The sequence below is a fragment of the Oncorhynchus gorbuscha genome, linkage group LG01 (genome assembly GCF_021184085.1).
Source record: "Oncorhynchus gorbuscha isolate QuinsamMale2020 ecotype Even-year linkage group LG01, OgorEven_v1.0, whole genome shotgun sequence".
In the NCBI taxonomy this organism is placed as follows: domain Eukaryota; kingdom Metazoa; phylum Chordata; class Actinopteri; order Salmoniformes; family Salmonidae; genus Oncorhynchus; species Oncorhynchus gorbuscha.
The window spans coordinates 39161882-39188340 of NC_060173.1; the positions used below are offsets into that span (position 1 = coordinate 39161882).

The 26459-nt window shown below is 42.5% G+C and overlaps 1 protein-coding gene across 1 annotated transcript in view; it reads left to right on the forward strand.

The window, feature by feature from the left end:
- sf3b3 (splicing factor 3b, subunit 3) overlaps positions 1-26459 on the forward strand; it is a 40141-nt gene that overhangs the window by 5193 nt on the left and 8489 nt on the right. The window contains exons 5-24 of the mRNA XM_046352316.1: positions 140-312; positions 630-771; positions 5205-5317; positions 5482-5619; positions 5870-5973; positions 6075-6240; positions 7267-7362; positions 7762-7834; positions 9482-9633; positions 9902-10057; positions 10212-10367; positions 10682-10825; positions 12277-12399; positions 12508-12662; positions 13518-13692; positions 14127-14332; positions 17038-17194; positions 23900-24025; positions 25744-25956; positions 26143-26241. Of these exons, the coding sequence (XP_046208272.1) occupies positions 140-312; positions 630-771; positions 5205-5317; positions 5482-5619; positions 5870-5973; positions 6075-6240; positions 7267-7362; positions 7762-7834; positions 9482-9633; positions 9902-10057; positions 10212-10367; positions 10682-10825; positions 12277-12399; positions 12508-12662; positions 13518-13692; positions 14127-14332; positions 17038-17194; positions 23900-24025; positions 25744-25956; positions 26143-26241 (2867 nt within the window). The remainder of the gene's footprint in view (positions 1-139; positions 313-629; positions 772-5204; positions 5318-5481; positions 5620-5869; positions 5974-6074; positions 6241-7266; positions 7363-7761; positions 7835-9481; positions 9634-9901; positions 10058-10211; positions 10368-10681; positions 10826-12276; positions 12400-12507; positions 12663-13517; positions 13693-14126; positions 14333-17037; positions 17195-23899; positions 24026-25743; positions 25957-26142; positions 26242-26459) is intronic.

Here is a 26459-nt window from a genome sequence, read left to right on the forward strand (position 1 = left end):
AATTTCAACAAAATTTCAAGTTGACAAATCTTGGCACGATGACAGAATGCCCTGTTGCAATGGACATGTTTTTTGTCTAGTTTGCTAATTACCTCTGTTTCCAGGTGTTGTAGTTTACTAATTACCCCTGTGTTTCCAGGTGCCATTGAGAAGCAGAAGCTGGTGTACATCCTGAACAGAGATGCAGCAGCGCGTCTCACCATCTCCTCTCCCCTGGAGGCTCACAAGGCCAACACGCTGGTCTACCATGTGGTAGGAGTTGATGTGGGCTTTGAAAACCCCATGTTTGCCTGTCTGGAGATGGACTATGAGGTGAGAGCCTAGCACTGACTGCTATGATTTGTGAATTTGCTCATGCGCTCTTGTTACGTACTAAAGAAATGGACCTAATCTATGTTTACACACAGGCTCAGATGTGCTTCTGTTTTATTTTCTATACACCCAAGTGCTATTGAATTGATGAGTCTTCATGTCTCTTCTCTGACAAACCACTGTAGGGAGCTTAAACACCTCTGATTCCAACACAATCCTGCTGCTTTGCTACTAAAGATGTCCTGTAAATCCTCATCCTGTCCTCTTCATTTCCACTGACTCACTGTGTGTGGCCTATGACCTCTCCCTCCTTCCAGGAAGCTGACAATGACCCCACTGGCGAGGCTGCAGCCAACACCCAGCAAACCCTGACCTTTTATGAGCTGGACCTGGGTCTGAACCACGTTGTGCGCAAGTACAGCGAGGCCCTGGAGGAGCACGGCAACTTCCTCATTACAGGTATTCTACACTGAACAATAATGTAAACGCAACATGCATCAATTTTTTTTTACCGGCATTACAGTTCATATGTGACCAACCAGCTCGATTTCCAATATAGCGAGGGGGGGGATTACATTGCATATTGGAGACTCAGCGCTCAAAAATAGTATATCACACATTACAGTTGAGGAACAAGGGAAAGTAATTCTGGTTTGAAAGTTGATTAACTTGTAACCTCACTTTTGATAAAATGACCCTTGAATGTTTTGGTACACCTACTGGAGGGCTCTTTGTCTACTCCCATTCAGTATTGTTCACACCCTCTAAAGCTTTAGCCTCACCCATCTCTGTAAGGATTCACATATGAGGCTATGTACTAAACAACCAAACATTTCAAAACTATAGGCTGGTTTATACTACAAGTGTTTCTGTAAATTTAATCTGGAGTGCCAGAGTGTGCTCTGGGTGTTCATAAACTCAGAGCGTTGTCAGTTTATCCGTTCATAAATTCAGAGCGTTTCGCTCTCTTGAGTGTTCAGAGCGCACACTGGACGCTCTGGCCGAGGAGTAGGGTTGATCCAAGCATTCTGACCAGTCAAGAACCCCAAGCTAACTGGCTAATATTGGCAAGTTTGCTAGCTATTTCTAGACAAAACTCTCTAGAAAGGCAGGAACCTAGGAAGAAACCTAGAGAGGAACCAGGCTCTGAGGGGTGGCCAGTCTTCTGGCTGTGCCGAGAGGAGATTATAACAGTACATGGCCAAGATGTTCAAATGTTCATAGATGACCAGCAGGGTCAAATAATAGTACTAAGGCATGGTCCTAGGGCTGAGAGAGCGCTTAAATTCACACAGGACACCGGATAAGACTCCAGATATAACAGATTGACCCTAGCCCCCCCCCCCCCCTCGACACAAACTATTGCAGCATAATTACAGGAGGCGTCGGGAGACACTGTGGCCCCGTCCGACTATAACCCCGGACAGGGCCAACCAGGCAGGATATAACCCTACCTACTTTGCCAAAGCACAGCCCCCACACTACTAGAGGGATATCTTCAACCATCAACTTACTACCCTGAGACAAGGCTGAGTATACCACACGAAGATATCCCTCACTGCATGAACCCGAGTGGGGTGCCAACCCGGACATGAAGATCACGTCAGTGACTCAACCCACTCAAGTGACGCACCCCTACTAGGGTCAGCATGGAAGAGCACTAGTAAGCCAGTGACTCAGCCCCCATAATAGGGTTAGAGGCAGAGAATCCCAGTGGAGAGAGGGGAACCGGCCAGGCAGAGACAGAAAGGGTGGTTCGTCTTGTGTCTGACCTCAGATAATTCTCTGGTTTTCGTTATTTTGTCCATGCTCATTGCGGTACACACAGTAACACAAAACAGGAGAATGAGTCCTTTTCTCTATTAGGGTTATATTATAAGATGTGATTTTTATACTGCATGCACCTTCAACTCACAACAGGGGAGTTCAATTCCAAAGTAAATGATAATCACCTGCTTGAAATCTAAAATACTTCTAGACAGTGGCAATAATATTGTCTGGGCCATTTTAGGATTTCTTTCTGGAATTAGCTAAGATTTAGTAAATGATTCAGATTAGTTTGTTTTTGACAACTGCATACCGAAGATATACATATGTGGATACCAAAATATGTTTTAATTTCAACAGTCTTCTGGAAGAAATTGTGCATTATTTGAAAAAAGTGCAAGGGTTCATTATTTTTGGCTGACTGTATATAACAATTAAAGAGCAACAGTAAAATAACAATAGCAAGACTATATACAGGGGGTACCGGTACATAGTCAATGTGCTGAGGCACGGGTTAGTTGAGGTAATTGAGGTTATATGTACATGTAGGGCTCCCAAGTGGTCTAAGGCACTGCATCTCAGTACTAGAGGTAACACTACAGACACCCTGGTTTGATTGCAGGCTGTATTACAACTGGCCGAGATTGGGAGTCCCTTAGGGCGGCACACAATTGGCCCAGCCTCGTCTGGGTTTGGCCATCATTGTAAATAAGAATTTGTTCTTAACTGACTTGCCTAGTTAAATAAAATGTGAGTGATTATGCATAGATAATGAACAGAGAAGCAGCAGCGTGAAAGAGGGGGAGGGAACAATGCAAATCGTCTGGATAGCCATTTGATTAGCTGTTCAGGGGTATTATGTCTTGGGGGTAGAAGCTGTTAAGAAGCCTTTGGACCTAGACTTAGCGCTCCGGTACAGCTTGCCGTGTGGTAGCAGAGAGAACAGTCTATGACTAGGGAGGCTGGTGTCTTTGACAATTTTTTGGGCCTTCCTCTGACACCGCCTGGTATAGAGGTCCTGGATGGCAGGAAGCTTGGCCCCATTGATGTACTGGGCCCCACGTACTACCTACTGTAGTGCCTACTAGCAGTTGCTATACCAGGCAGTGATGCAACCAGTCAGGATGCTCTCGATGGTGCAGCTGTAGAACTTATTGAGGATCTGAGGACCCATGCCAAATCTTTTCAGTCTACCGAGGGGAAATAGGCTTTGTCGTGCCCTCAGCAATAGGTCGGTTATTCTGCGCTTTGGCACACTCCAAGGTGAGTGCTCTGAAATCATATTAGATAGCCAGAGCGAATTTACCAGCTACGTCTATCGACAGTTGTCGCGGTTACATGAACATTCTCTTGAAATGCATACATGCATAGTGTTTTGACATGTAGCTAGCTAGCTAAACAATGAACCACGGTCCCAACTCATAACGTTACTACCCTGAAAGAATCTGCAGGGAGCTAACCAACCAGGTTCAATGTTAGATAGCTAACATTAGGCTAGAACTAGCAATGCAAAAGGCTCTGAGATACAAGTGATATTACTAATCAGATCATACATGTAAAGTTAGCGAGCCGGCCAGCTAACACTAGCTAGCTAACAGTACACTAACTTGACATGAAAACAACTTTCTGACTAAATTAGAAATGTATAATATCTGAAAATGTATCTAGTTAGACTCTTACTTGGATGGACACTTCTCCCTCTGTGTCACGGATGCCATGGTTGCCCTTATTTTGAAAATGTAATCAGGAGAAAGGTGTTTTATACATCTGAATTCTGGGTGTTCTCGTTTTGACTTTGCAGTCAAATACCAGTATTTTCCCCATCTCCTTAGCTATCGTACTTTAATTCCACTGATTTCAATACTCGGTCCAATAGAAAGTGGAGAGCAACACTTACGCACTTCTACTACGTGATATGTTTCAAAAAATCCTTGTTAGAAAGGATTATCTACACATACTGACCAGCTCATGTTATAGACGGAAGCATGCTACATGGCAGACCAATCCGAAATCATCTCTCGGCATGTCCAGTCCATTCATTATCTCAGCCAATCATGGTTAGTGGGAAGGTTGCTGCTCTTACATGGCTAAACCAACTAGGCTCATAATTTAACATTTTTATTGGTGGCGTACAAGTTTGTTATTAAGGCACGTGAAAATTCACATGTTCCCGTAGGCATTTCTGCCAAAAACGCATTTTGATAAATTAAAAAAAGTTAGTTTTCCTGTGAAGTAGTGTTGCGTGACATACACCTAGTTTCCTGAAACAAGTCACATGTATAAGGAAATCAGTCAATTGAAATGTTTTAATTGGCCGTGCGAAGTTGCTGGATATTGGTGGAAACTAACACGCTGTCGTACACGTAAATCCAGAGCATCCAAACATGCTCAATGGGTGACGTGTCTGAGTATGCAGGCCATGGAAACACTGGGACATTTTCAGCAACCAGGAATTGTGTACAGAACCTTGCAACATGGGGCCGTGCATTATCATTCTGTGATGACAACGGCTGAATGGCACGACATTGAGCCTGAGGGTCTTGTCACGGTATATCTGTGCATTCAAATTACCATCGATAAAATGCAATTGTGTTTGTAGTCCGTAGGTTATGCCTGCCCATACCATAACCCCACCACCCCCATGGGGCACTCTGTTCACAACTTTGACATCAGCAAACCACTCGCCTGCATGATGCCATATATACTGTTCTGCCTTGTGCCTGGTACAGTTGAAACCAGGATTCATCTGTGAAGAGCACACTTCTTCAGCGTGCCAGTGGCCATTAAAGGTGAACATTAGCCCACTGCACTGGATTACGACTTCGAAAGGTCCTGGTGATGTCAATGAGCACGCAGATGAGCTTCCCAGAGAAGGTTTCTAACAGTTTCTATCAGCTGTCAAGGTGGCTGGTCTCAGACGATCCTGCAGATGAAGAAGCTGGATGTGGTGGTGAAATCTGGGACCAACACTTTAGATGTTTCATTTATATTTTTGTTCAGTGCACATTATTTCCAGTAGAGGGCAGTCAAAGCCAGGTTATGAGTTGTTTGCAGGCTGGATTATTATTATTTTTTAGGTGTAAACCTATTGTTTGATCATTACCCTTTCCCCCTCTCTTCTCCAGTTCCTGGAGGCTCTGATGGGCCCAGTGGAGTACTCATCTGTTCAGAGAATTACATCACCTACAAAAACTTTGGGGACCAGCCTGACATTCGCTGTCCCATCCCACGCAGGAGGGTGAGTTTCTGTTATGTTTTATAAACGCGAAAACGGATTTCAAATAACTTGGCTAACAAAACATGGTCATACATGTTAACAGTTTGAATGTTTGTGTGGATCACAATTGATTTGATACCATCTGCACTGTGCCCTCAATTCTTTTTTCTTTTGCCTGAACACAGAATGACCTGGATGACCCTGAGCGAGGTATGATCTTCGTCTGCTCAGCCACCCACAAGACCAAGTCCATGTTCTTCTTCCTGGCCCAGACGGAGCAGGGTGACATTTTCAAGGTCACCCTGGAGACCGATGAGGAGATGGTGAGGCCAGCAGGGTGCAGTCTGAAACAGGAACTGGGGGAGTGGGGGGGCAGAGGTGTTCATCTGATGTGTGGGAAATAGAACCGTGCTGTCGAGGTGATGAGTCTTCATGTCTCTTCTCTGACAAAAACATGGAGAGAGCATAAACACCTCTGATCTCAGCATGCACACACACTAACTCGGGTCAGTGTTCACATGATGGGATATTCTGTGATTCCTTCTATTTCAAATAAACGTTTGTATCCCCCAGGTTACAGAGATCAGGATGAAGTACTTCGACACCATACCTGTAGCCACATCCATGTGCGTGCTGAAGACCGGCTTCTTATTTGTGTCCTCGGAGTTTGGTAACCAGTAAGTCATTCATTACACTGTAATACCTCACACATCCCATCTATGTCCGTGCCTCTTGCTCTCTTGTGTTCATTGCCTTCTCTCTTTTCTCTCTCTGCTAGTTACCTGTACCAGATAGCCCATCTGGGAGATGACGATGAAGAGCCAGAGTTCTCCTCTGCCATGCCCCTGGAGGAGGGAGATACCTTCTTCTTCCAGCCACGCCCCCTCAAGAACCTGGTGCTGGTGGACGAGCAGGAGAACCTCTCCCCCATCATGTCCTGCCAGGTGTGTGTGTGAATCTCTTTGTGTTGTATGTTTGGTGTGCGTGCAACGGTTTTAGCTTTTGATTCCCATGGATTATGTAGTGGATGAACTTAGTGAGAACACCTTTCCCTCTGTTCCACTGAACTGAATTGTAAACAGCTTAAGCTGGGGTAGATGTGTTTTCCCACTATTTATAGCACAATGAACCTGATTTTCACTTTACTTGAATGCGAGCTATTTGGAGTACAAAGATTCTTGTCTTTTTGATTTTTCTTTCAAAAAGTAGGATTCACATTAACCCGCTGTCCCCACACACACACAGATTCTTCTGAATTCTTTCGGCAAGGTTTGAGGAGAAGGATGTTGTCCTGTTGAAGTGATGAGTTTCTCATGTCTCTTCTGTCTAAATATTGTTAGGTTCTAATTATCAGAGTAAGAACTCAACAGACACTGAAAGCTTAGACCAAGTTTATTCTTCCCAAAGGATCGACCAGTTGAACCGACAAAGACATGATTACAATAGTGGTGGTATATGTATCCCACTGTGGGTGGAGTCTCCTCCTTGCTAAACATTGAATCTTTTTTTGCTAGGCAGGAAACTAAGTGATAGGGGTAATAAACGGTTCCTTTCCCCTTAGAGACCTGTCCTCGACCCCCTTATCCACGCCTCTCCCCTTACCAGTACTGCCACGTGACTGTTTTCCATGCTCTCAGCCCCTCCCAAGCTTAATTGCACCCACCATAACCCTTCCTCCTACAGACAACTCCTGGTGTAAATCCTGGGCTACGGCACCCCTCACGTCTCTATTAGAACTTATGATTCATAATAGTTAAAGCTCACAAATCCAAACCTATCAATGGAGAGTGTTTAACCACCTCTGATCTCAGCGTTAGAACGTGACACAGACACCACATGTGAGACTGCCTTGTTTACTTCTGGAGCTGTACTACTTGTTAAATTCTGTCCTCTGAGAATACATACGGATCTCTTACTCACCACTGGCTCCTTGTTCCACTCACCTCATCTGTTTCTCTCTCCCTGTGTAGATTGCTGACTTGGCTAATGAGGACACTCCTCAGCTGTATGTGGCCTGTGGCAGGGGACCCAAATCCACCCTCCGTGTCCTCAGACATGGACTGGAGGTATGTGTACTGCTATTCCACCTCCCATTACACATTCCCATCCCAGAAAGTGCTCACACACACATTCTCTCAATGTGGCACATGCCACAGTATTATTTGAACAATGATGACATTTTAACAAAGTCATGCGGATACTCACTCACATGCACACCGGAAACCAGAGTTGGGACAGAGTTTGGGTATTACGTTTCTGGTGCTGTTGCTTTTCTCGCACACCAGCTCATGTTTGACATGTTTAAGAAGCTGGATGAGATGAAATCATGTCTCTGACAAAGCACCGGAGGGAGTGTATATACCTCTGATCTCAGCAAATCTCAACATGTTAATGCAGAGGTAACAGACTGGTAAATGCTTAGGTTAGATTACAATGAAAGTCTGATCATTGATTGTTCCCTCCAGGTATCAGAGATGGCTGTGTCTGAGCTGCCCGGTAACCCCAATGCTGTGTGGACTGTGCGCCGACACATTGAAGGTGCTTGTTCTTTTTATTTGATTTTTTATAAATACATCAATGTTTTTAACTAGTTGCAGTTTATTTTCCCTTCTACCTCATTACAGTCCACTCCGGCAGTATTTGCAATTGGTTGCAATTATTGTGTATGACATGGTTGTAAAGTGGCATTGTTTTAATCTTAATACTGTCAAGTCTCATGTTGTAGTCTGGCATCAGAGTGCATTCTGAGGAAAAGTCACTCAGCCAGACTATTCCCAGAAGTCATGTGATTTCAGAGATTTTTCCTGTCATGGTATAGTGCAGTGGCCTAGTTCCACTGCAGCTGCCTGGTAGATAGAGGCCTGGCTTCACTTTCACTCTGGCATTCATCCATTACACACAACACTTGGCACATCCAACTGGTTAGCCTGCACAAGTCAAGACATTGTAACTTCTACACACTGGGTTACAGATGTAGATTTCAAGATTGTGATGCCATGCTCTAGGTTAGTGAAAAACCAAAATAAGGGTATGAGATTGATTGATCTTCATGTACCAGATTAGGGCACATTCCTCTGAAGTCTCATGGCAGGGTTTGTTGTGCTGTTGAAGTGATGAGTTTGTCATGTCTCTTCTCTGACAGAAATATCAATGGAGAGAGTTTAAAACACCTGATCTCAGCATTATACATACTTTGTGAATAAATAAACTCAGAAAAAACAAATGTCCCTTTTTCAGGTCCCTGTCTTTCAAAGATAATTTGTAATAATCAAAATAACTTCACCGATTTTCATTGTAAAGGGTTTAAACACTGTTTCCCATGCTTGTTCAATGAATCATAAACAATTAATGAACATGGACCTGTGGAATGGTCGTTAACTTCTTATGGTATAGGGGACGCTTGCGTCCCACTTGGCCAAAAGCCAGGGAAATGCAGCGCGGCAAATTCAAATAAAATGATAAAAATCAAACTTTCATTAAATCACATGTAAGATACTAAATTAAAGCTACACTCGTTGTGAATCCAGCCAACATGTCAGATTTTAAAAAGGCTTTTCGGCGAAAGCATAAGAAGCTATTATCTGATGATAGCACAACAGTAAACAAAGAGGGTAGCATATTTCAACCCTGCAGGTGCTACACAAAACGCAGAAATAAAATATAAAACATGCCTTTGACGAGCTTCTTTTGTTGGCACTCCAGTATGTCCATAAACATCACAATTGGTCCTTTTGTTCGATTAATTCCGTCCATATATATCCTAAATGTCCATTTATTTGGCGCGTTTGATCCAGAAAAAAACTGCTTCCAAATTGCTACTACTTTTGTCACTACAAAATATTTCAAAAGTTGCCTGTAAACTTTGCCAAAACATATAAAACTACTTTTGTAATACAACTTTAGGTATTTTTAAACGTTAATAATTCAATAGTTCGATTTATGTCTGTTGTTGAATCTTGTTATGTTCATACAAATATTTACACATACTGAGTTTGCCGAAAATAAACACAGTTGACAGTGAGAGGACGTTTCTTTTTTTGTTGAGTTTAAATGTAGTTGATGATTTTGATGAATTGCTTCATGTATCAGATTAACACTAACCATAGGTTTATTGAATATAAGGAAGGGTCCAGAAATCCCCTCCGTGTGAAATTCCTACTCATTGAAACACCTCTCCTCCTCCAGATGAGTTTGACGCGTACATCATCGTTTCCTTCGTCAACGCCACCCTGGTTCTGTCTATCGGTGAGACCGTAGAGGAAGTGACAGACTCTGGCTTCCTGGGGACCACCCCCACCCTTTCCTGCTCTCTGCTCGGGGAGGATGCTCTGGTGCAGGTCAGTCACCCACACTACACACGCCTCTCACAGAGGCCTGAACATGCACCTTCTGTTCTGGAGGGAATACAATGCTGATGGTGAAAGTGAAATGAAGATCAAGTGTATGACAGATTTAATATTGCTGTTGAAGTGATGAGTCTTCATGTCCTCTGACATTACAATGGAGAGAGCTTGAACACTGATCTCAGCACTATTCACAAACATTAGACACCCTGGCCAGGCCCCTTCCCCAGCCCTGTGTAAACTGAATAACTCTATTGTACAGGTGTATCCTGATGGGATCCGTCACATCCGTGCTGATAAGCGTGTGAATGAGTGGAAGACTCCAGGGAAGAAGACCATTGTGCGCTGCGCAGTCAACCAGAGGCAGGTGGTTATCGCTCTGACCGGAGGAGAGCTGGTCTACTTTGAGATGGACCCTGTGAGTATACTTTCAACCCCTGGGTGTCTATTTTCTCAGCCAGTTTCATCTGCTTTTTGCAAATATCGAGGAGTCTCTCCTGCTCAGTGTAAAGGTTATTTTTCTTCTGACAGTAAATGTTTATGATAACCTTCCCCTCTGTCTCTCCCCCCAGTCTGGCCAGCTGAATGAGTACACAGAGAGGAAGGAGATGTCAGCTGACGTGGTGTGTATGAGCTTGGCCAATGTCCCCCCTGGCGAGCAGCGCTCCCGTTTCCTGGCGGTGGGGCTGGTGGACAACACCGTCCGCATCATCTCACTGGACCCCTCGGTACGACTCTCACCGTAATTTGCGGCCCGTGCGATCTGTTTGTCCATCTGTTTAGAATGGATCTGATTCATACTGACTGCTCTGCGAGTTGGTAACAAGCACCACATGTTCTTGGACAATTGCAAGGAAACTCTTCTAGAGCCCGTTTACTCTGCGCAAGTTTTTTATTTTTTTTTGCAATTACAGCCAGGGTGAAAAAAACTAAGTTCAAATCCAAATAACACTGTGCCATTGTGGATATTTTTCTTTTTAACATGCGTTTATCTCTCAAAGCTGTGTTTGTAGCCACTAACCCCTCTGTGTTTGTGGTGTAGGACTGTCTCCAGCCCCTCAGTATGCAGGCCCTGCCTGCCCAGCCTGAGTCTCTGTGTATAGTGGAGATGGGAGGAGTGGAGAAGGAAGATGAGCTAGGAGTGAAGGGCACTGTCGGCTTTCTCTACCTCAACATCGGACTGCAGGTGAAATACACTATGACCAAAAGCTTGACGAACATCTCATTCCAAAATAATGGTCGTCCTTAATATGGACTTGGTCCCCCTTTGCTGCTGTGACAGCCTCCACTCTTCTGAAAAGGTTTTCCACTAGATGTTGGAACATTGCTGTGTGGACTTGCTTCCAAGTCATCCCAAAGGTGTCCGATGGGGTTGAGGTCAGGGGTCTGTGCAGGCCAGTCCCGTTCTTCCACACCAATCTTGACAAACCATTTCTGTATGGACAATGCATTGGTGCATAGTCATGCTTATACATTAAAGGGCTCGTCAGAACAGAAATTACAAGAGTATGTTATAATGCTGTTATTGCATCAAATGGGTGTTTTATGGAACAGAATAAGGGGTTGTTAGAATGCTCATCTGTGTGTTCTTACTGAGGATGGCCCTCTGGGAGATTTACAATGCCTTTGGGTGATACTGCATTCCAGAGCATGAGTTAATGTTTCTGTACTGGGGTACCAGGGGGAGATGACTCCGGTGCCAGACCCTGGTCTCCACACAATGAGATACTTATAATTCACAGCAGACAGTATCTTTCATACTAATCTTAACCTTATGACCATTCCGTAAATCTGTTTGTCATGTAGCCTGAAAGGGGTGAATCTTGGCAATAAAAGACCTTTGTGTTTTTGACTCGGGGCTCTGAATTGATTCGTTGACCAGCCATTATTAACGTGGAGCACTCAATCGATTCACTTTATATGCGTGTGTTGTATTGACCTGCTCCCTTATTAACAAGTTAGTAAAGATTTAGTTGAAGTATAACTCTGACCTCTTGTGATAAGTTTGTTTCTCCTCATTTGATAGTAAAGAAATTAACCACCACAGGCCTTCCCCAAACTTGCAACGGTCCAGTTCTGTGAGCCTGTGTGGCCTACAAGTCAGCGGCTGAGCGGTTGTTTGTCCTAGACGTTTCCACTTCACAATAACAATACAGTTTTTCCAGGGCAGAAATATCACAAACTGACTGGAAAGGTGGCATCCTATAACGTTGCCACGTTGAAAGTCACTGAGCTTTTCACGAAAGCCATTATACTGCCAATGTTTGTCTATGGCTGTGTGCTCGACTTTATACACCTGTCAGCAACAGGCCAAGCCGAATCCACTCATTTGAAGGGGTGTCCACATACTTTTGTCTGTATATCGTGTATATGTCCTCTGTGTTGAGGAAGCATTTGAGTAGAGTGATATTGTGGTGCTGTTGAAGTGATGAGTTTTCTCATGTCTCTTTTCTGACAAATAATGGAGAGAGTTTAAAACACCTCTGATCTCAGCATACAGTATATATATATATATACACCTACACTATCTGTTACTGCATGTTTACTTCTGCCACTGTATTACTTGATATTTTGTGCTCTGTTGGAAGACATACTAGAGCTTTTATTTGTGACGTTAACATGTCTGTCTTTCCTCAGAATGGTGTGTTGCTCAGGACCGTGCTGGACCCAGTGACTGGAGACCTGTCTGATACTCGTACTCGGTACTTGGGGTCGCGACCTGTGAAGCTCTTCCGCGTCAGGATGCAGGGACAGGAAGCTGTAAGTGAAATCCTATTAGTTGGTGTGTTTTTGCAGCTTTATGGAGCTGAAACATAACATTGAGGCTGTGTGTATTTGTATCCTCTCTGACCTCTCCATCTCCTTCAGGTGTTGGCCATGTCGAGTCGCTCCTGGTTGAGTTATTCCTACCAGTCCCGATTCCATCTGACACCCCTGTCCTATGAGACGCTGGAATATGCCTCTGGCTTCGCCTCTGAACAGTGTCCAGAGGGCATTGTGGCAATCTCTACCAACACCCTGAGGTGTGTACACACACACACAAACACAGAGAGAACTAAAGTAAACACATCTGCACTGAGTGTACAAAACATTAGGAACACCTGCTCTTTCCATTACATAAACTGACCAGGTGAATCCAGGTGAAAGCTATGATCCCTTATTGATGTCACTTGTTAAATCCACTTCAATCAGTGTAGATGAGGGGGAGGAGAAGGGTCAAAGAAGGATATTTAAGCCTTGAGACAATTGAGACATGGATTGTGTGTGTGTGTGTCATTGAGGGTGAATGGGCAAGACAAAATATTTAAGTGCCTTTGAATGGGTTATAGTAGTGGGTGTTTTTTTTATAGCACTTTTCTAAAACCCGAAGAGGATTAATTGAAGGCAGGGTTTGAGGCGAGGGGTGTTATGCTGTTGACGTGATGAGTTTCTCATGTCTCTTTGACAGAATAATGGAGAGAGCATTAAACATCTCTGATGAATTGAGGCTGTTCTGAGGGCTAAATTAGGGCAACTCCATATTAGGAAGGTATCCTTTATATTTTGTGTACACCCAGTGTCGATTGAGGAAATGTCTTTGACAAGGCTTGAAGGTAGAGCAGTTATGCTGTTGAAGTGATGAGTCTTCATGTCTCTTCTCTGACAAACCAATGGAGAGTGTAAACATCTCTGATCTCAGCATATACATAGATCACATCTCATTTTCTCTCATTCACCCTCAACCATCCTCATTTTCAATTATAACACTGATATTAACTTACGTTATGTTCCATTTACTTTTTAAAATGTTATTTCTGTTCCCATTATGGCTGAGTTGTGGCATGGCACACCTGTTACGTGGTACACATCTTCTGACACTGCCTTTGTCTCCCTCTTAGGATTCTGGCCTTGGAGAAGCTGGGTGCTGTGTTCAACCAGGTGGCCTTCCCCCTGCAGTACACACCTCGCAAGTTTGTCATTCACCCAGAGACAAACAACCTGATACTCATAGAGACTGATCACAATGCCTACACAGAGGCCACCAAGGCCCAGCGCAAGCAGCAGATGGCAGAGGTATGGTTCTGTTCTGACTGGGAGGGCTGAGGTTACGTGTTGTACACCCAGGCCGTGTATATTGTGTGGGCTGATATTATGAAAGTGTATATATAAGAACTTCAATATAAATAATTTACAATGGTTTTTTATAGCACTTTTCTAAAAACCCAAAGAGGATTAATTGAAGGCAGGGTTTGAGGCAAGGGGTGTTATGCTGTTGATGTGATGAGTTTCTCATGTCTCTTCTCTGACAGAATAATGGAGAGAGCATTAAACATCTCTGATCTCAGCATATATACAGAGATTACACACACAGTGTAGATTGACATGGGGAATTAGACTAATACTTTGCTTATACTTATGTAGATATCTCTCACACACTTCTCCCTTCCTTTCTTTCTCTCTGTTTGTAACTGACACTGACACCACTTCTGTGTTGTTCCCTTCTATAGGAGATGGTTGAGGCAGCTGGTGAGGATGAGAGGGAGCTGGCAGCAGAGATGGCTGCTGCCTTCCTCAATGAGAACCTGCCAGAGGCCATCTTTGGGGCGCCCAAGGCCGGGTCTGGCCAGTGGGCCTCTCTGGTGCGTCTGGTCAACCCCATCCAGGGAACCACTCTGGACCTTGTCCAACTGGAGCAGAATGAGGCTGCCTTTAGGTGAGGACAGGATGGATGAATGGGAAAGAGCTCCCCGGCTTGTAGTCCTAAAAAATTAAATGAATGAATTCTGGTTCGTTCAGCCATTCCTATGGGGGGAAAATGGGGTTTTGGGATAAACGCCAAAGTAAGGTCAGATCTTATATGTTTTGTTCTATGAGATAATGTTATGGCCCTATAAAATCTGCGCTGCAAAAAAAACTGCCGGAATCACAGAATCCTAACATTTAAACAGAATTCAACAACATACATTTTTTTTATTGAAGTTAATTTGACATGGTGGGATCTTTTGTGTTTAAAAAAAATCATTATGCGGGAAATGGCAGTGGAAACGCCTTTCAATGTTAAGGATGTAATAACCATATCAAAGTACATGTGGAGTCATGTGATATGTTGTGTGGTCCTCCCACTACCACTCGGGAAACCATGCAGTTTATTAGGCTACAAATGAATTAAGTTATGAACTTCACAGGGTGGTGAAAGTGCACAGTGTCGAGCTTGATGCTTCTTTCCAAAAAATATTGAGGGTCTTATTCTGGTGACATGATGATCAATGCTTGGCTGCAGTTTGACAAAGAAAAAATGTTCTTGCTCCTATCCCCGGTAATCTACTTTTGGTATTTGGTATTTTATTAGGATCCCCATTAGTTGTTGCAAAAGCAGCAGCTACTCTTCCTGGGGTCCACATGAAACATGACACAATACAGAACATTAATAGACAAGAACAGCTCAAGGACAGAACTACATCAAAAATAAATAAAAGGCACACGTAGCCTACAGATCAATACCAATACATACACAAACTATCTAGGTCAAATAGGGGAGAGGCGTTGTGCCGTGAGGTGTTGCTTTATCTGTTTTCTGAAACCAGGTTTGCTGTTCAATTGAGCAATATCAGATGGAATGGAGTTCCATACAATAATGGCTCTATAATACTGTACGCTTTCTTGAATTTGTTCTGGATTTGGTGATGGTGAAAAGACCCCTGGTGGCATGTCTGGTGGGGTAAGTGTATGTGTCAGAGCTGTGTGTAAGTTGACTATGTAAACAATTTGGGATTTAACACATTGTTTCTTATAAAAAGAAGATGCAGTCAGTCTTTCCTCGTCTCTTAGCCAAGAGAGACTGGCATGCCTAGAATTTATATCCGCCTTCAGAATATGAAGAGCAAGACGTGCCGCAATGAAGAGTAAGACGTACCACTCTGTTCTGGGCCAGCTGTAGCTTAAACTTCTTCATTTTAATACATTATGGCTTTCTCTTGCATTTCAAAGATGATGGTACAAAAAAATACAAAAGAACGGTTGTCTTCCTTTGTATTATCTTTTACCAGATCTACTGTGTGTTATTGTCCTACATTCCTTTCACATTTCCACAAACTTTAAAGTGTTTCCTTTCAAATGGTACCAATAATATGCATATCCTTGCTTCTGGGCCTGAGCTACAGGCAGTTAGATTTGGGTATGTAATTTTAGGGAAAATGTTAAATAAAAAATGTAATAAAAGGGTTTTAACTAGATCTTTCCTTGCAGCACTTGACCACACGACTGGACAATAATCAAGATATGAATAACCTCGTCATGTAGACTAGACAACCCGCACAACCTACCTGCACTGTGTCTGCCAGCTGATGGCTTGAGTGCAGGTGCCAAGACCAGAGTGGCACATTTTCTATTTAACTGACAAAAATGCGATGAATAAGCATTGAACATTAGATTTTTATTCAGTATATGAAAACTTAAGATAAATTTTGTTTTGTGGGCACTACGTCATCACACACTGATTTGTATCCACAAGAAGTCCATTTGGCGGAAATGCGGATTCTATAATATTTGCATGAAAATCACCAATTGGATGGAAACCTAGCTACTGATTCATATTTTCCTGGAACTTGCATTAAAGGATAACTTCACCCACATTTCTAAATTTCTTAGATTTTCCCAGACCACCAAAGTGGACTCCTGATGTGGTTAAAGCATTGTTGTGGACTTAACATCCAATTGAGTTGTTTTTCAATTAAACAGGTGTGATTTTGAGAGCAAAAACCCAGGGAGAAACAGAAACCTGGAAAAGCCAAATCGGGGAAAAAACAACAAACAGGATCAGGCAAAAAATAAAACTGATTTTATAATGCCCTATAATATCAGTCAGATTACATGACCTTTATGAATTATGAAGCCATTGTGCTTTATGTGCTTGTTTTGATTTACATAAATGTTAAAAAATGTACAAGTGACGTTTGCTGATGATCTTATAGAACAAAATGTATAACATCTCCTAAGCCTGTGTTTAACACAAACCTTATTTTCGGTGTTTGTCCCTCAAAAAATGAAGTTCTCCATAAGCTTTGGTCATCAAGCCATAGTGAAGTTAGCCTGCGTTAGACGTTATTGCTCTCTGTAGGGTCACTAAGGGAGATGTTATTATTGGCTCTGCTGGTTTTCCTGTTCAAATGACCAGCTCTTATGAAATTACACAGAGAAAATCTTAACTGTCATTTAAGGCAGGGTTTGAGGAGAGTGAAGTTGTGCTATTGAAGTGATGAATCTTCATGTCTCTTCTTGATTTAGTAATAATGGAGAGTGCTTTAAACACCTAATCTTAGCATTTAACACAGTTCACACGCAAAAGGTAGAGATTGAAACAGGGAATAATACGTATCCCTTCCCGCTCTCCTACTTTGTCTTTGTGTTCTGTCCCTGCAGTGTGACTGTTTGTCGGTTTGCCAGCGGAGGTGATGACTGGTATGTGCTGGTGGGGGTGGCCCGGGACATGATCCTTAACCCCCGCTCTGTGGGAGGCGGTTTTATCTACACCTATCGGCTGGGAGGAGGAGGGGACAAACTGGAGTTTATGCACAAGGTGAGTGAGTGACAGAGGATATGACTAATCCAGTGGTTTCCTGGTCTTGTTGACCACAGCTATGTGCACAGGAATTCCCCGGCTGTTATTTCTGAATGGTCATAATTGCCATTTGAGAGTCAGAGTACTCTTTCTTGTTTCCACCCCTCCCCTTTACCCAACTCCCTGAGGGACAATGGTGACTTTGTTGACGCATTCTGACTTTCTGTCCCTTTTCCAGTCTCAGCGGGTCTTATCAGTATTTTATGCTTTACATTTTTTATTTAACCATTTTACCAGGCAACAAGGAACAAATTCTTGTTCAAAGGGGTGTGATTTTGAGAGCAAACCCCTGGGGGAAAAAAATGGAAGGAAGGGGAAACCTGGAAAAACAAACCCGAGAGAACTGAATTTGGGGGGGAAACGGAATCTGGCAAAAAATAAAACATATTTTAAAAGGCCCTGTAATATGTAATTTAACATTACCTTTTTGAATTATGAAGCCTTTGTCACGTGCCAAGCACAAGGTCTGTGATACATTTCGATCCTGCCTTCGTAATGATTTGGGTTGTCAATTTAATTCTGGCCCGCTTCCATGGCCTGCCAGAACAGCTTCAATGCGCCTTGGCATAGATTCTACAAGTGGGCCTAAATCATGCCAGGAAAAAGCAACCCCACACCTTAACATATACTTTGTATCCCTCGTTTACTGAAGTGTTTCCTTTGTTTTGGCAGTTGCCGGTATGTCTATATTCGGGTAGGCCGCAGTTTGGGTAGCATGCGTGTCAAATATACAGGTTGTCACGTTGTGGCCATAGACACATAATCAAAAAGGGTTTTGTAACCTCTTACACTGGAAATGTGATTGTTAAAATTATGGAAACAATAGCAATGGATGCCAGTCCTGTCTTGAATAGGAACTGACATCTAGGGTTGCAAATGGTCTGAAATTTTCAATGGGATGTTAAGCCCTGGAATTTGGGGGATTTTGCTTAAATTCATCAAAAATGTAGCTTATAACAGTGAACCTTTTTTGTGGGATACACATAAGGCAAGGTCTTGTGGCATATGTTGGTTCAACTATCCCCAATGCAATGGAATTGCAACCCTCTGCATGCACAGTGCATTCTCCCATCACATGTACAGCTGAATCTCAAGATCTTGCACACTAATGAGATACTATTGAGCCCACACTACTACACTGTCTGAGCCAAGTACTACATGCTTTCTGGTAAGTTATGATTGCAATACTGGGTGGGGTGAATATATTTTATAACTTACATGCTTTTTTGTTAACTACTAAATAGTAGCCTACAGCAAAGTGTTTAAATAATTTCTAACTTGTTAACCATTTTTGGTTAGTTTTTGCAACCATATGGGTTTTAGCTTGCTTGAGTCTGCTAACTGAGGAGTGTTAATTCACCTGGTTCCATGTTTCATTTTAAAAATGTATCTTACAAAGGAGTTGTTCAATCTAACTGCTTAACTATTTGTCTGTACATGGAATTGTTTTTGGGGTTTTCTAATCTTTACAGGAATATGCCACGGGCAATATCTGATGTGTGGAGACATTTCACTGCAGCTAATGTAGAAGGAAAAACTGTATATTTGCAAATACTGTGCCAAATCATATGTGAAGAATGCAGCAAAGATGCAGAATCAAATGGCCAAGTACATACATTTTCCTCAGCGCTCACAACAAGCAACCTCTGACAAAAGTCCCTCTACTTCTATTCGAGGTGAAAATGATAAACAACTTGTCGATAACAACAGCTCATGGTACTCCTGGAATTTTTTTGACTCGATGGAGGAATGTAGTCAGGGAAATGATTGTCTTGCACGAGCTGTGTATGCATCTGGTTCAACTCTGATTTTCACAGGCAATGTCTATTGGAAGAGATTTCTGAATGTTCTTCGCCCAGCATACACCCCTCCAACCAGACATGCTTTATCTACTCATTTGCTGGATGCGGAGTGCAACAGAGTTACAGCAAATCATAGAGAAAGCAGACTATTGCAATCATCTCTGATGGGTGGTAGAATGTTCGTGGGCAAGGAATAATGAACTACATCATCTCCACCCCTCAACCAGTATTCTACAAGAGTACAGACACGGGACAACCGACACATCGGTCTCTACATTGCAGAAGAGCTGAAGGCAGTCATCAATGACCTTGGTCCACAGAAGGTATTTGCACTGGTAACAAACAATGCTATGAACATGAAGGCTGCTTGGTCTAAAGTGGAGGAGTCCTACCCTCATGTCACACCCATTGGCTGTGCTGCTCATGCATTGAATCTGCTACTCAAGGGCATCATGGCACTACAAGTGAGCCAAGGAAAGGGTTAGGTATGTGAAGTTATAGCAGCAATCTACCTCACCAAGCAAAGTGAGAAGAATAAGAGCACAACATTGAAGCTGCACTGCAACACCCTTCATCATGTTTGACAGTCTCATGAAGGGGAAGGAGTCTCGAAGAAATGGCCATATCACAGTCTGCCGATATGCAGAGCCATCAAGAGGATCTTCTGGATTATGTATTTTGGGAGAGATTGGTAAGCAGCATGAAACCAATAGCAGTAGCCATTGCATGGATTGAGGGAGACAATGCCATCTTGTCAGATGTTCAGGCTCTGCTTGCAGATGTAAGAGAAGTAATCCGTACTGCCCTGCCCACTTCACTGTTGTTCCAAGCAAAGGAGATCTGAAATGCGTCAAAAGTGTGAAGACTTCTGCCTGAAGCCCATACACGCCGCAGCGTACATGTCGGACCCAAAGTATGCTGGCAAGAGCATCCTGTTTGGTGCAGAGATCAACAAGGCCTATGGTGTCATCATTACCATGTCTCGCCACCTTGGCCTGAATAAGGGAAAGGTTCTTGGCAGTCTGGCAAAGTACACTTTCAAGCAAGGGCTTTGGGATGGAGATGCAATATTGCAGTCATGCCAACATATCTCATCAGCCACTTTGTGGATCTGAGGCTCTTTCCCCTATTGCCTCCATCATCCTCCAATTCCCACCAACATCAGCCTCCTCAGAGCGCAACTGGTCCTTGTTTGGGAACACATACACCAAGGCACGCAGCAGGCTGACCAATACAAGGGTTGAGAAATTGGTGACCATCTGTGCAAATGTGAGGCTTTTTGATGCTCAACAACAAGCCATTCTCAACTAGGTTGGAAAGTGACAGTGAAGATGAGGCCTCAGAGTCTGATGTTCAAGCGGAGGGCATTGAGGAGGTCCAGGGAGAAGACATGGAAGCCTGAGAGGAAGAGAACCAAAGCTTTAATTTCTAGACTATAATTTTACAGATGTATGTTGAAAATGTTTTTAGGAGATGCGATGGATCATTCAATATTCCCTTTTGTTATTCGGTGAAATCATCCCATGTGAAGAGTCAACTCATTTAATTCAAGTTCAAGTCATAACTAAATAGTTTTTAACATTTCTATGGGAAGGCCTCCCGGGTGGCGCAGGGCGCAGTTAGTCCCTGGGCGCTGTTAGTCCCTGTGTTCGCGCCCAGGCTCTGTCGTGTGTGTATATATATATATATATACCGTATGTATGTAGTTTATTTATATATATTTATTTATTTATACGCACACATACATACATACATACATACAGTGGGGCAAAAAAGTATTTAGTCAGCCACCAATTATGCAAGTTCTCCCACTTAAAAAGATGAGGCCTGTAATTTTCATCATAGGTACACTTAAACTATGACAGACAAAATGAGAAAGAAATTCCAGAAAATCACATTGTAGGATATTAATTAATTTATGTGCAAATTATGGTGGAAAATAAGTATTTGGTCACCAACAAACGAGCAAGATTTCTGGTTCTCACAGACCTGTAACTTCTTATTTAAGAGGCTCCTCTGTCCTCCACTTGTTACCTGTATTATTGGCACCTGCTTGACCTTGTTATCAGTATAAAAGACACCTGTCCACAATGTCAAACAGTCACACTCCAAACTCCACTATGGCCAAGACCAAAGAGCTGCAAAAAGACACCAGAAATAAAATTGTAGACCTGCACCAGGCTGGGAAGACTGAATCTGCAATAGGTAAGCAGCTTGGTTTGAAGAAATCAACTGTGGGAGCAATTATCAGGAAATGGAAGACGTACAAGACCACTGATAATCTCCCTCGATCTGGGGCTCCACGCAAGATCTCACCCCGTGGGGTCAAAATGATCACAAGAACGGTGAGCAAAAATCCCAGAACCACACGGGGGGACCTAGTGAATGACCTGCAGAGAGCTGGGACCAAAGTAACAAAGCCTACCATCAGTAACACACTACGCAGCCACGGACTCAAATCCTGCAGTGCCAGATGTGTCCCCCTGCTTAAGCCAGTACATGTCCAGGCCCGTCTGAAGTTTGCTAGAGAGCCTTTGGATGATCCAGAAGAAGATTGGGAGAATGTCATATGGTCAGATGAAACCAAAATATAACTTTTTGGTAAAACCTTAACTCGTCGTGTTTGGAGGACAAAGAATGCTAAGTTGCATCCAAAGAACACCGTACCTACAGTGAAGCATGGGGGTGGAAACATCATGCATTGGGGCTGTTTTTCTGCAAAGGGACCAGGACGACTGATCCGTGTAAAGGAAAGAATGGATGGGGCCATGTATTGTGAGATTTTGAGTGAAAACCTTCTTCCATCAGCAAGGGCAATTGAAGATGAAACGTGGCTGGGTCTTTCAGCATGACAATGATCCCAAACACACTGCCCGGGCAAGGAATGAGTGGCTTCATAAGAAGGTTCTGGAGTGGCCTAGCCAGTCTCCAGATCTCAACCCCATAGAAAATCTTTGGAGGGAGTTGAAAGTCTGTGTTGCCCAGCAACAGCCCCAAAACATCACTGCTCTAGAGGAGATCTGCATGGAGGAATGGGCCAAAATACCAGTAACAGTGTGTGAAAACCTTGTGAAGATTTACAGAAAACGTTTGACCTCTGTCATTGCCAACAAAGGGTATATAACAAAGTATTGAGAAACTTTTGTTTATTGACCAAATACTTATTTTCCACCATAATTTGCAAATAAATTCATTAAAAATCCTACAATGTGATTTTCTGTATTTTTTTTCTCATTTTCTCTGTCATAGTTGAAGTGTACCTATGATGAATATTACAGGCCTCATATGTTTTAAGTGGGAGAACTTGCACAATTGTTGGCTGACTAAATATTTTTTTGCCCCACTGTATATATATATATTTCTTCATAATATCGTACAAGCTGTGTGTCGCTTTATTGGTCTGGGCTGTTTGAATTCAAGACCAGATTGATCGCAGTTTGTCAGTCGGAGTAGCCAGTCGTTTGGTCATTTGTGTGGTATTAAAAAAAAGATAACGCTAATGTCTTCTGTCATGGAAAGGACGTAGAATTACGTAAAAATCAGTTTTTAAAGGGCTGAAATTTGTCAGGTCCTGCTAAATTATGTTACCCATGTGTGGAAATCCGAAATAATAATCTGCTCAACTGTAGCCTACATTAAATGTAATCTAGTTACTAGATAAAGAATTTACAAGCAGGTATAAATTGACAGCTGAGTCATCTATTTTATGAAACTACAGCCGGATGTGCTGCTATTGTGTGTCCCGTTTACCGCACGCAGCGGAGGGAAATTGTACAGACCCATACCACAGTCCTCGCTGGGCTATTAAACGTTTGCTGCCTGGCTTCTATTTTTAAAGCTTGACAACGAATTTAAAAAAAAAAAAACCTGCAACAAAACACCATGCGGAGGAGAAACAAGCATGCCTATTACAGCAACATTTGAGCAGTAGCATAGGCTGGCTACTCAACTATAAGACATTTGAAGTGCACCATACAGCAATGCTGATTTCAACCGCACCGGTGATTCATGCAGTGCAAAACAAATATTAATGTTACAACAACCTATCTATGTTTTTGTTATTTGTAGTTAATACTTTTTTTTGCAGCATATTATGCACATTTGCAAGCATAGCAGCAAAGGCTGGACCAATATTATTGATCTATTTTGTTTTTATGTTTAATGCTATGTACAACAAGGGCCATATTATTTCTATTAAAACTACGAATTCGTGTTTACCACAGACATTATTTTCGGGATGGTCATAATTGCCCTTTGAGAGTCATTCATCATTCTTACCCCCACCCTCCTTTACCCAACTCCCTGAGGGACAATGGTGACTCTGTCGGAGCCGGTTGCCCTTCTCCAGTCTGTGGTTCTTATAAGTATTCTAGAGTCTATTAAAGAATTCATATTTACGGTGTTGGCCAGGCAAGAGGCAAAATGTTGTGCTAAATAGAGGATACTTAAAATGGCCTTATACATAAGAATGTTTGCGCCTGCGTTTTGCTAGTGATGTCCACCCGACAACACTGTTGATCACAATGGTGAGTTGGACATTTCTGATTGTTGACAAAACGAAAGGCTGCATGATACAGTTAAGAGCCTTCAGTGTAGAGCAACACAGAGAGAAAAGTACAACAAATCACCTATTTTCTGTCTGGAAGGAAAAAACAGCTTTGTGCCGGTAATAAAACCCAATACGCAGCTTGAGTTCCCTGACAAGGTTCTCTAGATGGGTGTTGAAGCTCAACTTCTCATCCACCCAAACTCAAAGAAATGTGTATGCTTTGACATGCTCTACAGAATGTCCTTTCAGGGTAGTATGTTACTGACCTTTACGATCAATTGTTGACATGGTAAAGGAATGTTGTTTTGACAGACTCCAGTGGAGGACGTTCCTCTGGCAATCGCTCCGTTCCAGGGCCGTGTGCTGGTGGGCGTTGGCAAACTGCTGCGCATCTATGACCTGGGCAAGAAGAAGCTGCTCCGGAAGTGTGAGAACAAGGTGAGACGGGAGCTTGACGTTACAAACACACACAAGGATGTATAAAAAACTATTGACTCTACTGTGTAAACACAAAACCAGATGGCAGTGTGGTAAGTGGCTGGTTAGGAAGGCTAACAAGCTCTCAGACAAGGAAGTGTCAAAGGGTCAGATTGATGCTCCTGCGACTGTCTTTTGTAATTGCACCACTTTACTTTCTCTGTTGTTACAAAGTGGGATTCAAATCGATATAATTGTAATTTTTTTGTCAGCGATCTAGACAAAATACTCTGTCAAAGTGCTCTCAATTCACTTGTATTTATCGATGTTTTTATCGATTGTAGGGCTGTAGCCACAGAATTCTCGTAGTTTTCAACCATCAATCACAACCTTTTCAGCTGGCAAAATACAGCTCGTCACAGCTGCTTCAACAAACTGCGTCAATCACTCCCACACAGCTAGCAAGCTCGCACTCGTCATGGAATTGGGGATGGCTGGATGTAAATTTGGACCAATCCCTGTCAACCCATACATTAAAACATGGCTATGAAGCTCTACTTTGTAACCTGCTATGTTTATTTATTTTTTCTCTGATTTAAAAATTCCTTGATGTAGCCGAAATAAAAAAGGGCTGTCGCAAAGAGTTGAAAGTGCTTAGCATGGCACTTGTTTTACATTTGCAATCATGTCGTGTACAGTTTATAACTTAAAATATTAGTGTTTTTAGACATCGGTAACAACTGCCATATTAATGTTTTTAAAATGATTTATGACATTGACATTTAGTGAATTTATTTATGTCCATTTATGATGGTATTTGATGTTTCTGAATATTAATAGTTCTAAACATGCTTTGAGTAGTGCAAATTAAGTTAAGTTATGTTTTAATGGGCTTTCTTCATTCTGATTGCTTTATACTTTTCAACTAAACTTCACTGTCAGTTTTTATCCTATTATTTTAGGTTGACGTAGTCTTATTTGTAGAACATTGAATATAAATCCTCCTTTGTAACCACAAACCCTGGTACTCGACCAGTGGTTACCATTTGCATAGTTAATTCATTCCAACATGAACTTCAAGAAATATAATCAATTTCCTGCAGTAGTTTATCATGTATACTGTCACATTTATTTTGTCTTAGTATGCCTCTTGTTTATTTGAGATTAATCATTCTATTTGACCTATTAAATTTCAGTTTTTAATTTCGCAACATGACGGCAGTATGCCGTTTTCTAGGGGTCTCTACTCCCGAAGTTGTTGACTTGTTCTTGCAAGTTTGCTAGTCGTTCTCAGCTGAAGAGCAGTTTCTTACTGCTGATTTAAAATTGATGATTGCTATATATTCTTTGAATCATTAGTGAATTATTTAATGGAACAAATCATCTATCCACAGCATTGTTTGGATAGATACCGGTATATAGTAAAATACAATTTGTCACCCATCCTAGTTTAAGACTGAACTAAAGTACTTCAGGTTCAGGTCTCAAAGGAATCAAGTTAACCACTGTAGAATTGTTAGTGATCTAAGTGCAGTAATCATGTTGTGGAGTAGATTGATTTGTAAGAATCACCTTCCAAAATCAAAGATAAAAGGCCACAGCATCATCCATCCATTGTACCAAAGGACAATTTACCACTGTCCACCTTTTGTTTAGGTTCCAGACCTTCCAAATTAAATCCATATGGCAGTCCATTGAGGACAAAGGTGTTCAGTTGATGTCATCTGTCTCGTTTGCAGCATGTGCCCAACCTGGTGACTGGTATCCACACCATCGGTCAGCGGGTCATAGTGACTGATGTACAGGAGAGTCTGTTCTGGGTGCGCTACAAGCGTAATGAGAATCAGCTGATCATCTTCGCTGACGACACCCACCCTCGCTGGGTCACCACTGCCTGCCTGCTGGACTACGACACCATGGCTTCAGCCGACAAGTTTGGCAACATCAGCATTGTATGTGGTCGCTCTTTATTGTTCCTTTCTGTCAAAGGTGTTGGGTATTATATTGGATACTACCTTTTCTCTAAAAGGGAGTGTTTGCCAGACGCGTCATACTAACAGTTTTATCCAATTTATGATATTTCAATGATGCCACAAACATCTTGAAGGCTTTTACACTTACATTTTGTACCCCCTCAGGTGCGCCTTCCCCCTAACACCAGTGACGATGTGGATGAGGACCCAACTGGGAACAAAGCATTGTGGGATAGAGGTCTGCTGAACGGAGCTTCTCAGAAGGTACAGGCTTTCTGCTCTTCTGTCACAGCATCACAGCTTTATAGATACTTGTTGTCGGTCTCGCTCTGGATCACTGTTTGTCTTAGTGATGTTGTGGTTTGCCTCATCCTAGGCCAGACCTGCTCTCAAAATCTTGGCAGCTCTCCAAGCCAATTTGCTGTTAAATATACTGTTTTCCTTTTAGCTGTTTATTGGAAGCTTTTAAGAGCTAGAAGATG